A 17,780-nucleotide genomic window follows, 5' to 3' on the forward strand; every position below is an offset into this window, starting at 1 on the left:
ATTGGAAGAACTCCTTTGAGGAATAATAAACAGATATAATGCAAGAGATGCCACGAAAAGCACTCACACTTAAAATGAGCAGCAGGCTAACAAGCTGAGACTTGATCTGGTAGAACAAAGTAGCTGTGAGCTAGGAAATCTGCTTATCTGGATGAAGGTTTCAACCTGAGTCTGGATGGGAGCATCCTGCCCAGGAAGAGCAGTGCCCCAGGCCCCAGTTTGGTCCGTGGAGTTACTGGTGGTGTTGATCTCTGGGCTCACTGGTTGATCAGCTCAGACTAGTTCCACAGCAGAAGGGGGCGGGCTAACCATAGTGACAAACCTCTTAGTTGCATCCAGGTCAGGGTACTGCAAAGCCATCCTTGGAGATGGTACATCCATAGCAACTAGTACCGAATGTGGAATTCCACTGCTGGCAAGTTCTCACACCATGTTCACTGCTGTAGTGTACATGTGTGAAGTGCAGGTGCGCTTCATGAGAGTCTGCACAGCCATGCTCTGATGGAGCATCTCCAACCTCCCCTTCTCAATAGAAGAAGCCTCTGATATGGACCTCTCAGACCTAGGAGGGGCTATAGCCATGGAAACCCCCCTGCAACCCATCTCACCCCAGGGCTCTGCCCCAGAAGAGCCCCACGACTTGGCTTCTTGCTTCTGAAGGAGGCCACATTACCAGCCTTTGAGCACTCCAGTTCTAAAGCCACTGCCATGCCCTGGGTGTCCTCAGGCAAGGGGTTTAAACACTGCAGGCAAGGGGTTTAAACACAAGCACGGGCACTTTCAGGAAAGATGCATTCTCAGTGGGAGGGGCTAGTCGCCTGTAGGAAGTCGGAGTCCAGCTTAAGGCTCATCAGTGGCTGCCACCTCAAGAGCAAAATACCAGCTGAGGTGGCTCAGTTCCAGCCTGGGCTCTCTCAGAGTTCTGTAGTGGGATTCACTCCTTGATTTCTTAAACGAATCTGGCCATGGCATTGTCTGGCCATTTTCCCTGGCTCTCACTCATGTTGATCCTCCTGGCACTTGACCTTTGCCTACTGGAGCTGAATCTTTGTTTCTTAACCATATCCCTGAGAAACCAGATTCAGCAGCACCCTGCCGTGGAATATGGGCTGTTCTCAGCAGAACTTGGGACCTGGTATTGTCCTGGTGCTGATTTGGGCCGCGAAAACCCTAAAGCAGGCAGTGGGCTACTTCTGGACCTCCAGATGTTTCAACCTACAACTCCCATCAGCTCCATCCAGCATGGGCAATGGACATAAACAAGAGTCTTCAACTAAAACACTGGGGGACACAAGTTGCCCACCCATGTCCCAAATGGTTTGGGAGCACATTCTGTGAAGGACTGACCATACCTGTAAGGATCACCCAAAGCCTCAAAATTAGTGCTGGAAGCCTTGCTCGCTGGTGCACACTGGAGAGCATGTAGATGCGCACATTCTCAACCTTCTGATCCTTGGAACCCCCTCCCCAGGGAGGAACATGTGGCCCCATTGCTTGGGGGCAGGGAGTGTTTGATGGAACTCGGGAGGCTCATTTATTCCAGTGCGCGCGTGTGTGTGTGGGGGGGGGGGGGGGGGAATGACACCATGTTTTATATTTTTAAATCTCTCATAATTCTTTCTCATGCATTTCCTAAAATACTTTCTAAAAGTGTCTTGAAAGTTAGGATGTTGGAGAAATCTGCAATGGAGACAAATGAGGCTAGATTTTTGTGACTGACCTGCAGATTCTGCAGACCAGGCCTGCTTTGCTGTAGGCACTGCATGGGGGATGTGTCTGTGCTAATGCGCCTTTGCAAAGGGATGCGATTCCTCTCGTAGCAGAACCCTGATGCTAACATTGCCTGAACAGTGGAGCGAAAGACGCCTGACAATGGGTGAAACACAGATGGAATGGATTTAGCAAGCTCTATATGTCCCTCGTTGTAAGTGCTAATTTTTACGGCCTACAGCTGCTAAGAGAATGAGCTGAACTGGAATTGGCAAGTTAACTGGAACTGGCAAGTTAATTGTAATTAATACATCAGTGACAGTTGCTGTTGTTGTTGTTTAAAAAAACCCAGCTCCAGCACTTTTGGCACTCAGTCAGACACTGGTCCATCTAGCTTAGTGCAGACTACACAAATGATCTGCCAGGCTTTTTAGACCCGATCCTTTAGTGCAAAGATGGATTTGGAGATGCCCATTGAGGTACCCGCTATTTATAAAGCAGCACTGCTGCCGTGACTCATCTTATCTCTTTTTTCCTTGGAGGAACCCCCTGTGGCTGACATAACCCTCATCCCTGTGCCCATCTTCTCTTGTGAGAGTTTGTGACTGCCCAAAGTCACCCAGTGAGCTTCATGGCTGAAGAGGAATGGAACCTGCCTCTGTCGAGCCGCTGCCCAGGGCTCTATCACGTTGGCTCTCGGGCTTGATGGTGCAGGAAGTCCTGGCCCAGCGGCAAAAGGACCGACAGCTTTACCACCTGGCTGCCAGGACTAGGACCTGGCCAGCCTGACAAGTGTCTTGCAGGCACTTGCAGGGAATGGTGGAGGGGCAGCCACGCAGGGCAGTGCAGCGGGGCCCCTGGAGGCCGACGTGAACGGCCTCTCTGCAGGGCTGCTCTCTGGCGCAGCCGCACGAGCCGCCTCCGTGGCTCTCTTCTGCTCTGGCCCCCGCAGCACCACACCTTGCCCCTTGCCCCTGCCCTGCCCGGTGTGCTCCAGCCTGCTCCTGCCCTGTTGCACCCGGGGCGTTCCCACTTGCTCCAGTCGTTCTTGCCCTGCCCTGATTGGTCCCTGCTGTGGCCCAGCCGGCTCTGGTCTGTCCCTATGGCCTCCCCTGCTTTTGACCACTGCACTGTTTCTGGGCTGCGCTGTCCCTCCTGTACCACATCGGACTGCCTGCTGCCTCATCTCTGATCCCGGGCTGCTGACCACGCTGCCAGCCTCTAGACCTTCCACGCTATGGAGTCCAGCCTCACACCAGCCCACTGGTCCTGGATCTCTGCCCACTCCCGTCAGCAGTCTGCATCTAAGTCCTCACACTGGCAGAAGGATTCCAGGATCCCTAATCCTGCTGGAGTTAACAGGGACTGAACTGGGGACTTTTAACATGGAAACTGGTATGCTCGCACTGACGCATGAACTTCTTCTCTGCAGCATTCCTAAAGATGCTTAGCTAAGAGTGGCCGATCGGAAGCTCGCGAAAGCAACACATGGGGCAGGCAGCTCCGCTGAGACTATTCTGACCATTCCTGAGCCCCTAACATGATCCCTTCCCCTGGAAGCATCAGGGGAGCTTCCATATAGCCTGAAGTGCCTCATCCTGGAAGCTAAGCAGAGTTGGGCCTGGCTGAAATCTGGATGAGAGACTAAAATGTCACCTAGAGAGCTTTGGTTATGGGTGGTGCAGAGGAGCAACATAATAATAAAATAAGCAGCAGCACCAGGGATCAGGAAGATTTGCAGATTCACTATTTTAGCTGCATCCTAATGGCTCAGTTAACATCGTTTACTTTTGGTCTAACTGACAGAAACATGAGACATCCATCGGTAGCAGCAGTGCAGAAATGAAAGAAAAATGAGTGCCATAAATGCTTAAAATTCTCAAAAAAAAAGCATATACATAGCTTTTAAATATATAGAATACCTACAAGTACTCTGTTCATTTCACTGCTATATTAAAAATACACGTTGGATAATATTGTATTAATCTTAATTATACCTACTTACAAAAATAATAGTGAAGTCCTGCAATAGTTTAATGGGTTGAAAAATTAATGTTTTCTCAAATTTTATCTCAAAAGAGTGCTTTCAGCTTTGGTATTTGCACCAGTTACCCTCCTTTTATCTTCTGAGGAATACTTTTTCTTTCTTTCAAAAAATCATTAGCATGGTAGTGCTGGAAAAAAGCGTACAAAGCAGATCTCCTTGAAGAAGCAGTGGGGGAATAAAAGCGCATTTCTGGTCTCTCCCTGGGCTTCCACCCAATTGTCCAGGATGCTTCCTACCTGGCTCATAAGTACCAACCCGACATTTTCTAAGGAATGCCTCAGAGGACATTCTCCAGCCCTCTTTCCTTTGGCAAACACACTGCCCCATTTTATTCTGCTTGCTTCACAAAACACACGAGGGCCATAACTCAGCTGGGGAGGGTGGGCTGCTGAGGGATTTATTGCTTCTTTTATCTCAGAGCTCCAGAATCAATCATGGCGTTATGGGCCTTTCAAGCAGTGCCAGCCATGGCCCAAGAAGCTTCTCCCATCAAACCACCCCTACTGGAAAACACTGGGCCTCCTGGACATGCAAGTGCAGCCATCGGCTCCAGGAAGGCCTTGGGACGCGTCCTGATCTCAACTGGGCACCGTACCCTGGCCTGTTGCCAAAGCGGCAGGGATAAGATGGGGCGAATCCACCCCATTTCTTCTCCTAAAACAGAAACCACTACATCAGCCTCCAAAGTGGTCTTCCTGACTGACCAGTGCTGTGCAGGGTTGGGTCCTGGAGAGGCCAGGGATTCTGCTGATCCCGGCCCTTCCTTGCCTCCCTGAGGTCCTCCAAAAACAGCCAGCATGGCAGCTGTGGGAGAGTAGGGCTGCAATCTGTCGCCGGCTGCTCCGCCTCAGGTTTGTACATGAATCGGCAGCCTTGAGAGGGAGAAACCAGGTGCCTGGGATGGTCCCAACTGAAAGAAGCAAGTGGGGAGGGTCACACCTTCTCCAATCATTCTACCTGCATTTTATACTTTTCAGGTGCCTTCCCTTTCACTGACTACATCAAGGACCGAATCAGATTTTGCATGTCTGTGTGTATTGCTGCAAGTTCCTATGTGCAGAGATGCACCCCTGCATTTTCATGTGGGCAAACACATCTTTGTGGTCAGCAATTTAAAAAAAACACTTCCTCTGTATTCACAAGACTAAATTGTGTGACATTGGAGAATGTTTCTTAAAAAGAAATCCATAAGCCCAAGAATTCTGTGAAATCTGGAAAATGCCAGGGCATGGCAAAATCTGCAGGTCAGATTCATAGAAACTGGACTCATTTTAGTCCTTTGTGGATTTCTCTGACAAGTCTATTCACAAGTCATCTTCACCTCTTTAAAGACCCAGTGACAGGCACTCCATAGTTAATTTACACTCCTGCTGTGATCAGACACATGAATTCCTAGGAATAAGCCTAACTGAACAAAGTGGGACAAATGTTCAGATCTTCAAGTTAAAGCCATGCCATGGATGAGACTACTCTGGCATCACTCTGTAGTGTTTGGGCTTCTCTGGAAGGAGGTGTTAAAGGTTATCAAATAACTTCTTGACCTATCTGACCTTCTTAACAGTTTACTGCCAGTTTTTTAGGTTTGCCAATCATTCTTCTGTTTAACACTGTTAAGCCCTAGAGGATTATGACCTTCAACAGCCTTCAAAGGGAATAATTTTCAAGTTTCAACTTCCCACTTCAACATCTGGCAAGCAATTCTGTGATGCCTAGCACAGGAACCTTGAGTTAGAGAGGCCACTCAAATCAAAGCAAAGATGTATCATTGGAAAAGTGACAAAAGCAGGAGACAATTTCTGTACACTAATTTATATGTATGAACACATATATAAAAATAATGCAAAGAGAACAATGGTGCATCTTGCCATAGTATGGAAGTTGAATTGGGTGTCTGCCTACAGAGGTTCTCACTGTGGGTGGACAATTGTGCTGACAGCTCTGTGGCTTGAAAGTGGAATTGGACAGGACTCTCCTTCTAATAGAGAACTGTCCTCTATAAGGCCACTTTACCTTGAATGCTGCAGCAGATTCCAGAAATGTTCCCAGTGAGGAGTCCAGAAAAATTATAAGTGCACCTGCAGTCTGGTTGCTCTATGCAGAGAGGCTTTGTAAGCGAGAAGTAACTCTAGCGAGGCTTTTTGCTCTTTTCAGTTCTTTGATTGCTGAAGTCAAATGCATCAAGGCTTCTTGAAATGAAGATTGGCAATGCATTCCAGCAGGTCCGCCACAATCCATGTATGTGTACTGGGCAAGTTAGAATTGACTGGGCAAGAATGCTCTTTGGAAAGACCTGTCTGAAACTCCTTGCACTGAGCAAAACAATCAACCAACCAACCCCATGCACCTGAGATGTCCTTCCTTTTCTTCACGCCGAATGCACAGGTGTTCCTTGGCATGCAGTCACAAGTGGAAAGAAGTTTGAAACACACTCCCATAAAGCAGTCTTATCTGCATGTAGATTGCACAGCATATTCCTGGTGATGTATTTCTGTGGATCTGGTTTCCCAGCATGGGGCATGAAAAAAAGGACTCTGAGGTACCCTAAGAGGTGCACACCATTACTCCTTCCTCTAGTCTCCAGGCCAACTCTGAGGAAACTTATCTTAATGCTGGAGTGGAAGATAGATCTGAGCAAGTGAACAAAGCTAATTGGAGCAAGCAAAAGAGATAAAGGAATGTGATTGCCGTGCAAAACAATCAACAGCATTAAGAGAACCACAAATCCAGGGCTGGCTGTGCAGGACGTGATCCTAATTTACAAAATGGGATGAATATTCTCCAGGCAATTCTGCCTCTAATGGGCTGCAGGTGGCAGTGCATAATTGATGCTCTGGCTGTCCCCGACAGTGGCTGTCCTTAACTGCAGAACAAAATGCTAATGCTCACAAAGATGCTAAAGCTTTAGAAGAAAAGTCAACAGGATTCTCCACCAGGTTTCTTCTTTGACTTTGTGAACCTCCCATTTAACAAGGGCTAAAGCAAACTATAATCCAGCACATCTGCTGTCTGGGAAAATCGAAGCAGCTGTCGGATACTCTCCAGATGTGCTGGATTATAGCACTCGTCATGTCTAACTGGCATGGCTAATGATCATGTTGCTTGCAGATGATAGAAGTCATAATCCAACACATCTGGAGGCAGAAGTTTGGGGCAGTCTGCTCTAGAAAGATAATCCATTGCCACTGTCACAATTAACAGTTGCCCATAAATTTCACCCATGGCAAAGACAGGGAGGGGCCACCTAAAGAAAATATCTGAGACCTTTGAAGGAAATTATTTTTACCTGGAGTGGGGGAGGGGAAATATCTGAGGAAAGTTTCACAACTGGTAAAAAGGTATCAGTGGGTACCAACAAGAAAGAGCTTCAGATCAAAGAAATTCAGGAAAAAAGAAAACCAAGCAAGAATAATGGGAGCAGCAGCATTTCTGATCACCCAGTCAAGGCACGGAGAAACAGGAGGACTTAATCTGCTCTCCCAGTTATAGCAGCCTGAGGAAGAGATTTAATAACTGCAGAGCCACTGTTGAAAGAACTTTACTTCCTGGTCCCACCAAGGTATCTAGGGGCATTCAGAGGATTACCTCTAAAGCTCACATTTCAAGGAGGCTAATATGGAGGAACAGAGATGTCCTGTCGGATCGGAGGAAGGGCCCACTAGGCTCTGAATTCTGCTCACAGAGTAGCAAGCCTGGAGCCATCAGGGAATGCCTATGTAGGACATGAGTACAACGGCATTCTCCCATGGTGCTTCCAAGCAACTGGTGTACTGGAAGAAGCTCATAGTCATCATGTCTAGTAGCCCCTGACAGCCTTCTCCTCCAAGAACATGCCCGGTCCCTGTTGAAGCCACCCATTTGGTGGCCATCAATGCATATTGTGGTAGCACATTCTGTGGTTCAAGTACCACCTTCTTCCACAATTAAAGCATCCAGGATTTCAAAGGTCAAAATCCAGCACCTCGAATTAAGCCTTTACTTTAGGTGTCTCAGAAGACTAAAGCCCCCTTCCTATGCTGGGTTTTTCCCACTATCACAATATTCTTTTCATTCATAATGTCAAATGATTGAGAATTACAAATGGTTGAGAATTTGGACGAGAATTACAACTTCCAGATCAGCAGAACAACCAGCAGATTTCAGTCTCCCTGATCAGTGTACTGCTGAAAATCTTACCTTTCTCCAACTTGTCTTTCTCTTTCTAAGAGAAATTACTGACTGAAACTGTGTGTTATAACTAATCAAAATGTTTAATTCTATCCATTCCATTCTGGCTAAAAATAGAGGTGGACAAATAAATGATACCCAAGCTTGTTGAGATCCCTTGGAATTCCTCTTAGAAGCTCTTTTCACCTCTACTTTGTTCCCACATAGGACTGTCTTATTTCTCCCACTAAGAAACATGCATTGCTAAAACAGAAAAGTGAGGAATTGGGGAGTTTTGTCCATGTGCACTTTTGAGTTTGAAAGCGACTTTGGGAAACTGTGAAGGACCCCCAAGAATTGTGTTCATGCTCACGTTTGCATGAACTGAGAAGAAGAAAAAATATTGTGCATCCCTAGAAGCAATGGCTCCGATCCCACCACAGGCATTGCCAGGCACAACACAGTCATCCCACCGGATGCTCAAAGAAGGCAGTGTCTGTGCATCCAGATCAAACTGACCTGATCCACACCCCTTGGACTCAAGGGAAAGTGAACGCTCAGCTGTCCACTGGATTCCTCTCCAAATATTGCAACTCAGTCCTTAACCATGGGTACAAAATGTGTTATAAGATGCATACTGCGAGAAAGAGTATGTTTAGACATTTGCATTTGAACAGAAACCTATTCAGAACTGTGCTTTTAACTATACATTTAAATGGGACTTCTTGGGGGGATGCAGGTTTTTTTTGAAGAACAAGTTAATGCAGAAATAGGACGGAATGGACATATGGATGAACACATTTAAAAGTGGCACAGATTGGAAATGCACCGATAGCGAAATCCTATATCTGCCTACTCAGAAGCAAGTCCAACTGAGTGGGTGTCCAATTACAGTCTGATTTGTTCATCTTTAGTTCTCATGAATTACTGCTTCTCTTGAGCGTGAATCCCATTGCAAACTCCCATAACCACATGCATATATGGGTAACTATAATGCCTGTCAACCTTGAATATAACTTTAGTCTTTTCAGGTGTTACATGATAGTCATTGCTTTTGGTTGCTGGGTGGCTTTATAAGGAGGCTTAAGAAAGAGAGGAGGGAAGGCACAGGGTCCTGACAGGTTACACCCGAGAGTACTTAGAGAGCTGGCAGGGGTTCTCTCACACCCGCTGGCCTCCATTGTTGAGGCCTTGTGGAGAATGGGTGAAGTTCCAGAGGACTGGAGGGTGGCATCAGTGGTCCCAATTTTCAAAAAGGGACGTAGAAGGGACATGGGGAATTATAGACCTGTTAGCCTTATGTCCATTGTAGGAAAAACAATGGAAAGGCTCATAATAGAGAGAGATCTAGTGATGCTAGATAGGGAAGGGAGGCTGACAGCCACACAACACGGCTTCCGCAAAAACAGGTCCTGTCAGACAAACCTTGTGGAATTCTATGACAAGGTTTCGAGATGGCTAGATGGAGGGGATGCAGTGGATGTGGTATACCTGGATTTCAGCAAGGCCTTTGACAAAGTGCCCCATGATGTCCTGGTGGAGAAACTGAGGAGTTTTGGGATACACCAAAGCACTGTCCGGTGGATTGGATTAGGGCATGGTTGACTGACCGAAAGCAGAGGGTAACCATTAGTGGGGAATCATCGGGATGGCGGCCAGCGACAAGCGGGGTCCCCCAGGGCTCTGTCCTGGGGCCGATCCTGTTTAATCTTTTCATAAATGACATGGAAGAAGGGGTGAACAGTCTGCTGATCAAACTCACAGACAATACTAAAACTGGAGCAGTGGCCACAACTGAGGAGCAGGTACTCCAGATCCAAAAAGATCTGGACAGACTGTGGAAGTGGGCAGGAGACAACAGGATGGCGTTCAATGTGGTTAAGTGCAAGGTCTTGCACTTGGGGCATAGGAATAGGTGTCATAAGTACAGGTTAGGTGACAAGTGGCTGGAGAGCAGCACTTGTGAAAGGGACCTCAGGGTCCTGGATGACTGCAGGCTAGACATGAGCCAGCAGTGTGATGCAGTGGTCAAGAGGGCGAACGCCACCCTTGGTTGCATAGCCAGAAGTGTGGCTTCTAGATAGAGAGGTATTACTATATTTATTCATTTAAAGTTTTTGTATACTGCCCTCCTGCTGTAAAGCCTCAGGACGGCTCACACAAATAAATAAATATAATACAAATACAGATAAAACCCGGAAACGCCCTGGCTGCACAATTAAAACCTATAAATATTATACATAGTTAAAATATTGTTTGAATAAAAAGGTCTCAGCCTGGCGCCAAAAAACAAATAACGATGGTACCAGGCGGACCTCTCTGGGGAGCGCATTCCACAGATGGGGCACCACCACAGAAAAAGTGGTATTACTACCACTCTATATGACTCTGGTGCGCCCACAACTGGAGTATTGTGCTCAGTTTTGGGCCCCTCATTACAGGAAGGATATAGCCAGGTTAGAATCAGTGCAGCGTAGGGCCACAAGGTTGGTGGCCGGTTTCCAGGGGATGCCGTATGAGGCGAGACTGAGGGAACTGGGTCTCTTCAGCCTGGAGAAGAGGATACTCAGAGGGGATCTGTTGGCGACACACAGGTATGTGAAGGGGTGTCACACGGAGGTGGGTAGAGACCTGTTCTCCCCTGCAGAGGAAGGCAGGATGCACTCCAACGGAGCAAAGCTCAGGGAACCAAGGTTCCATTTAGATGCCAGGAAGCACTTCCTGACAGTTAGGACCCCGAGGGTGTGGAATGGGCTTCCACAAGAGTTTGTTGAGGCCCCATCGGTGAGGGTGTTCAAAGATAGGCTGGACATGCACATGGTGGGCATGTCGTGAGCGGAGCCGGCTGGTGCCGGAGGTCAGACTAGATGGCCCAGGAGACCCCTTCTGACTCGCTCTGTTTCTATGTTTCTAAGTTAGTTGCCCACTAGGGACTTCATGGAAATTTTCATGCAAAGATTTGTTTTTCATCAAAGCTGAGTGCTGTTTTAAGAATGCACACAATGTAGCAATTGTCACCTGTACCATGCAAAACAGCTTTCTGGACAAATAACATCTCCTTGCCATCTTAATAATAGAAAAACATTGCTGCGTCAGCAAAGCATGGAATCTTGTGGCAAAGATTTGTTTGGCCTCTTGTGTTTACCTTTCCAAAATCCCAATGCACCACTTACTTGCCAGACCAACAGCAATATATTTGTGGAAAAGGTGGCCACACCACTATGTTGTGTAGATTCTGTTCTTTGGGACACAAGTGAAAGGATCTGGAAAGGTTCCAATTCCACCAGAAGTTCAAAAGATTTGCTTTCACTTCTTTTTCCAGCTTGTTTATCTAGAATGTGTAGCAGGCCCTGAAGGAGAGCAGGTGAGGATGCTAACCATGTGCCACCAACACGTGTGGCCAAAGGAGGGCCTTGGAGGTCCTCTGCCAGGCCTGGACATCCAGCAAGGTCTGGTCTGGCTTGTTCCTCAGTTGGACAGCAGGAAACTGTTTTGACCTGGCTTGTTAGAGACCTCTCTAGTCTCCCTGCACGCAGTGTGCAAGGTTCTGGCTTGTTCTCTTGAGCTAAGCTTGAATGTGAGCAGTGAAAACCTAAAACACTGAGGGCTGCAAGGTATTTGATGTAAAGCTTCTCAATTTAAAACCTGAGAAACCAGTGTTATGCATCAATACTGCTCTTTTCTATGATTTCAGCAGTTTCTATGTATGTCCCCAAAAGCAGAGCTGGGTATGAATTTGATTTTGACAAGAATTTGTCAGAGCTAGCAACATCTTCATGCTGAGGACACAAGGTACTGAGGTAAAAAGAAAAATGTGGGAGAAACTAACACTAGTAGATGCATTCACCAAGACCCAGGGCTTTGATTGTGTTGCTCTTAAAAATCCAGATTTGGATCCCTTTATATTCAGCCACAGAGGTACATGATGATCTTTTCCATATTGGGAACACCTCTACCTACTGCTTTTAATGAGCATCCACCAACATCGGCAAAGTTCTTTATATATGGAAAAGAATGAATCTGAAATGTTACGAATTGCGGGAAAAGCAAGCACTGCAAGGTTCTATTGGCATTGGATATGATCAGGCACTGGAAGGAAGTAGTGGGATGCTGCTTCAGGACACCCATTTACACCATCCTAAATGCTTTATATTATGGAGAACCCAGTCAATGTGGGCCATCAAGATCAGGTGAAATTGTCTGTGGCTGGAATACCTGGAATCACCAGGAGACACCAAGGACGTCTGGTCTATCACACCTTGCCAATTTCTGTCAGACTCCCACTCTCCCTTGTGGAGGGGAAAAGTTCTCTCCCCCATCAACAGCTGGTCAGAGATGATGCACAGGCTTCCCCATGAGCTTAGCATTTGGGACACATTTGGAAATTTGCTTGTTGCTTACTCCTGAGTATACAACCAGTGGCTTGTCCTTAGTTCCAAATGGATGTAAATCAGGAAGAATCATATTTTTACCCCGGCTGACTATACCTTCATGGAATACAGACTTCCCAAGACCTTTCTGATACTGGAACCGGGGTCTTGAACTGAAAAATGTTCCCACACCTGATGTAATATGAAGTCCCTGCAGTGTATGTAAAAGTCATCATTTTTAATTCATGATTTTGTTTAAATATCTCTCTGACATTTGACATCCCTTCATGTTTTGTTTTATTTGTCATAGCATAATATTGTCAAAAACCATCTACCAGATTTTCTTCTTTTCTTTTGCTGGTATATTTTAAAACACTGCACTGCAAGCAAACCGTTCACCTGCTGTGCAACACAGTGGAAGGCGTTCAGTGCATTGCTGCTTGTGAGCATCTCAGTGGCTGGCCAGCTACTGCAGGAACCGTGCGTGGACTGGATAAGCCTCCGTTTATGCTTTCTCAGTTTAGGTAACTCACTGGCAAACTGCCATGTAATGCTTTCTATGTCCAGACAATTTGCCCACCGGGAGGACTCAGGCCAAGCCAATGCAGCAGCACAAAATGTGACTCTTGCGTATGCAGAGTTCAGAATCTGGCAGCCCTGTAAAGGGGTGCCCATCCTCCAGGTTTCCTCGGTTAGAGGGACATGGTGGTTAGAGGGTATGGACCTTTTGAGGTCCATCTCCACAGTTAGTAAAGGTAAAGGTCTGACTCGAGGGGGCAGTGGCCAGCTCTGTTTCTCGGCTGAGAGAGCCAGCGTTAGTCCAGACAGTTTCTGTGGTCATGTGGCTGGCATGACGAAACTCTGAGGTGCACAGAACGCTGCTACCTTCCCACCAAAGTGGTACCCATTCATCTACTCGCATTTGTAGGCTTTCAGACTGCTAGGCTGGCAGAGCCTGGGACAAAGCAACAGTAGAGCACTCGATGTGTGGACTCAACCTGTGTGGAGTATTGTGGAGTATTGTGTTGGACCTTTCATTACAGGAAGGATATAGCCAGGTTGGAGTCAGTGCAGCGTAGGGCCACAAGATTGGTGGCTGGTTTGCAGGGGATGCCGTATGAGGCAAGACTGAGGGAACTGGGTCTCTTCAGCCTGGAGAAGAGGGGCTCTGAGGGGATATGTTGGTGACATACAGGTACATGAGGGGATGTCATGAGGAGGTGGGCAGAGACCTGTTCTCCCCTGCAGAGGAAGGCAGGACGTGCTCCAACGGAGCAAAGCTCAGGGAGCCACGGTTCCATTTGGATGCCAGGAAGCACTTCCTGACAGTCAGGATCCCAAGGGTGTGGAATGGGCTTCCACGAGAGGCCGTTGAGGCCCCATCGATGAGGGAGTTCAAAGATAGGCTAGACATGCACATGGTAGACATGTTGTGAGCAGAGCCGGCTGGAGCCAGGGGTCAGACTAGATGGCCTGGGAGACCCCTTCTGACTCACTCTGTCTCTATGTTTCTAAACTGCTGACCTTTCACTTGACAAGCCCAGCAAGTCAGCGGTTTAAACTGCTGTGCCACCCACATCCCCTCCACAGTCACAAGGAAATACAGTCAAAGCTGCTCTACCCCAGGTGAGACAATCCATCCATCCACCTCATGAAGAACTGCCTATGCTGACTGGCCTTGGAGCTCCCAGGGCTAAGGCAGAGAAGTCATTTCCCCATCATGCAGTACCTGATCTGTTTAGGGAGGAGAGGGCAGGGACAGAAGCCCAGGCCTTCTCTCAGCAGTGTGCGAACTCTCACAGAGCCAGGGTCCCTGAGGGAAAGACGGGATGTGCATCATGTGGAGTTGCCATTGCTGGTGGAGGCCTCTGCGGAACCAGGGCTGCTGCATGTGCACCAGCTTCTGCATGCAAGAGGAAAGAGGCTGTCTGCCCAAGAGAGTTGTCGTTCCTGAACATGATGTGGTCTGCCGAAACATCCACCCTTTGTTTAGCCGTACTCAGTGGCCTTGGAGCACGTCGGTGCCCCTTTTGTTCTCTTCCTCTTGCATGCCCTTCTTAGTCAGGCCTGCAGTGCATACAGCTAGTCAGGGAGCACAGAGTGAAAAGGAGGTAGACGCTGCTACAACGTCAGGAAACGCGTTATGTGGCACAACCAATGAAAGCAAATGTGATGTCACCAACAGCGAGAGCGCACAAGAGCCACGTTAAACAAATAAGCCCACTTTTTTTCGCAAGGAGTGCCAGATGACTTGGCATACAGGAGAGGTGCCGAGTTCCCACATCGCCAAGAATGGTAGTGAAAGCCTTCAGGTAGCATTGACACAAGCCTGCCTGGGATGCAGGTTTTGACTAGTGCGGTTACCCCCGCCCCCCACCCCAACAATCTCCACATATTGCAAATAAAACAAAATAGAATATCACATGATTCGGCACCGAACACCAAGATGAAGTGATTGTTTCCGACAACCAATCTGGAAAATAAGGTTTCTTGGTGGAAGCACCAGCTCAACGTGAAGTTCTGCTTAAGGAATCAGGATGGATGATGCTGACTTAAGAGATGAAAAGAGAAGGGGGGTAATCCCCCGCTCTGTACCAGCTCTCGGTCCCCCTCCACACGTTCTGGGCACCGGTGACAAAAGCAGGCAGCAGCAGCAGATGAACCTGAGCTGAGAGCTCAGCCCGCCACATGCACCGCTGCACTTTCCTCAGTGACGCACTCGGCTTAGGATTGTACTGGGCAAACCACCTTTGCTCATTTTAAATGCAAGATTTATGCTCCTTCTTGGGATTGCTAATTGATTACTTGAACAAAGAGTCAATAAAGTAATCAATATGAGATACTTGACTGAAGGGCATCGGGGATTCATGATGGCTGGGGAGGGGGACAGAGCAGGCGATCTCAGCTCCTGCAGTCACTATGGCAAAGCAACTCAGCTGGTTCTAGAAACTGACTGCCCAGCCAGTCCCATGCACGGAAGGCCGAGGAGGCAGGGAAGTGCAATGCTTTTGCGCTGCCTCCTCCATGCCTGGCTTGTGGGGTGGAAAGGCGGTGTGATAGACAATGGGCACACACTCACCTATCTCCTGGATCAGTCAATGGGCAGCGCACTGGGGAGTGTTAAATCAAAGAGCCCTGCCTACCTCCTCTCCAAGTTCCTGGCTCCCTCTGTCCCTGCTGGTACTCGCCATAGGCTTTAAGGAGTTGTTTGAAGGGCCCAAGTAGGAACTTTTGGCCTGGGGTCTGATTGGCTGTGGGCAGTGGGTCTTTTTCCCTGTTCCACACAGTCCAGAGAGTTGGGCTTGGCTTTGGCCTGCAGGCTGACCTGGCTGTTGGCGTGATTTGCTCACATTCTGTGGCCAGAGAGGCGTGGATTCCCTTAGTCAAGGCAGAGGTTGATGGGCCTCAGAAAGCCCCCTTATGGGGACAGGCAGTGCCTGAAGCTTCCTACTCAGGGCAGGGGTGGCCTGAGATGAGGATTGCCTTTGAGGACAGCCCCTCTCACCCACTCAGAGTTTTGTGGATCCAGGAAGGGGTGAGATGGGAAGGCCTCCCGACCCTGTGATGGTGTGATAATGGATGCCGCTCAGCAGGCTCAGAGGCCTCCCCTGGTGCATTTATAGGAGAGCCATTGGCACAGGGTTAGAGGCCCACGCTGACCCCCTTTGGCACATGCATTCCAAAAAATGTGGTCCAAATGTGCACCAAACACTGAGATGTGTCATTTCCACCCATTTCCCTGGTGAAATAGCTGCATGAAGGAAGGAGAAAACAGACCCAAAAGCAATGAGGTGGGTGGAGTCATAAGATAGGCAGGGCCATCTATAGAAAACAGTTCCACGGAAGGGCAGACAAAGAAAGTGCAAAGGATGGCATGTGGGTTTGGAAGAGCATTTGCTTCTATTTAAAAGGGAGATTTCTGACCCTCATGGTTGCCAATATATTCGGAAGTGTTTGTCCCATGCTTGCTACTGTTGCAGGATGGAATAGGAGGACCGAGTGGCATTTCCACAATCAGAGACAGCACTGACTCCCTCTTGCTATGCTGATTAGCAGAATGAGGATAAGTGATGCATAATACAATATGAAGATTTGCTCTACTTGGACAATCAATTTGGGCCACATGATTTTGCTGTCCTTGGTGCAAAATTTGAACTACTTGCCACAGAACTCCCTTGCACCTGTCCCCAAACCACATCCCATAAAGCAAAGCCGATGTTATGAGGCCTCTGTTCTCACAGCACCATCTTAGGGCCCTCTTCCCAGCCGAGGTCTACAAATGCCCCTGGTGCTGCCGTACTCGGCCAGTCCAGGGTTAAAAGGAAGGAGAGCACACCTACCTCGGCAGAAGGGCAGAGGGAAGTCCCAGGAGGCCATGTTCTCCACACTTGCATGGCACGTGAGCAGCGCGTGGCCCTCCAGAAAGAAGCCGGGGTTGCAGCTGTAGCGCACTTTGTCGCCCACGCTGAATGTGGTCCCCTGCTGGATTCCATTCTGGAGCCTTCCCGGATTTCCACATGTGTGGCTTGGTAGAACTGCCAGGAGAGTAAGGGGAGAGCGAACAGCATTTCAGCACCACGCTGCCAGTAATCACTCTTCCTCGAAGTTAACCTTGACAATTATTGACTCCTTCTGCTTATTCCCACTCCATTCTCTGCTCAGCTGCCAGCTTCCCTTCCAGTCCCATTCATTTCTCTGCACCACTGGGAAAAATAAGCCAACTTGACCAGAGCCATGGTTTCCTCTCCCTGATTTTTCTGGCCAGGCAAGGTGTCTGAGCCCTTTCCTAAACTGTAAGAGTTCTGACATAGCTGCATCTTCTCCTAGCGTTAACAGTTGAGCGTGGGGTGGAGGAATAAGGAAGATGCTGGAGTGAACAGCGCTCCTCACCACCCACAGAACCAGTCTAGTTTAGCTGTCACAAGCATTTCCAGTGCATCTGCCAGACTCCGGGGGCCCAGGTAGGAAGCCTGTAGCACCCAGCCCTGGTTAGGGGCCATGAGACCCCCCCCCCATGAGCTCACACGAGCTCTCCTCTCACTGTGTGAATGCAACAGCTCACATTTCTGAACACCATTCTCAAACTCTGAAGAAGTCTGAAGAACATTGCAAATAAATAAACATTTCACTTGTTTAGATATGTTCTTGCTACAACAAGCAATCCTTTGCCATGGCAACCAAACCCAGAAATGATGGTCTGGGCAAAGTTTCATCTGGTGGGAACTCTCCTCTGTGGTGGCAACCCTAAAGGTAGTGATGGGCAGCCACACTTGAAAAGCCCCCAAATGCTGCAGAATAGTACCACGTTGGAGGTGATGTGGGGGAAGGCACTTAAATCCCATTGCTTGGCACTGCCCTGCATTCCAGACCAGAAAAAGGAAGGGGGCAATCCAGGCATCGGCTGTGGACGCACCCTGGAGGTCCAGGTGCGGTCGCTTCCAGGAGCTCAGGCCAAGGGGCCATCCACACCCTCCATGACAGGCCTCCATCGCCCAGTTGTTCCAATCTGC

At 48.4% G+C, this 17,780-nt stretch overlaps 1 protein-coding gene across 1 annotated transcript in view; it reads right to left on the reverse strand.

The window, feature by feature from the left end:
- The window catches only part of LOC123020788 (CUB and sushi domain-containing protein 2-like), a 429,441-nt gene extending 412,779 nt beyond the window's left edge, over positions 1-16,662 (reverse strand). The window contains exon 1 of the mRNA XM_044424965.1: positions 16,611-16,662. Coding sequence (XP_044280900.1) covers positions 16,611-16,647 — 37 coding nt within the window. The 5' untranslated portion in view covers positions 16,648-16,662. The remainder of the gene's footprint in view (positions 1-16,610) is intronic.
- Between the last annotated feature and the right edge of the window lie 1,118 nt (positions 16,663-17,780).

This window comes from Varanus komodoensis, unplaced genomic scaffold (genome assembly GCF_004798865.1).
Source record: "Varanus komodoensis strain SLA01 unplaced genomic scaffold, ASM479886v1 scaffold15, whole genome shotgun sequence".
Classification (NCBI taxonomy): domain Eukaryota; kingdom Metazoa; phylum Chordata; class Lepidosauria; order Squamata; family Varanidae; genus Varanus; species Varanus komodoensis.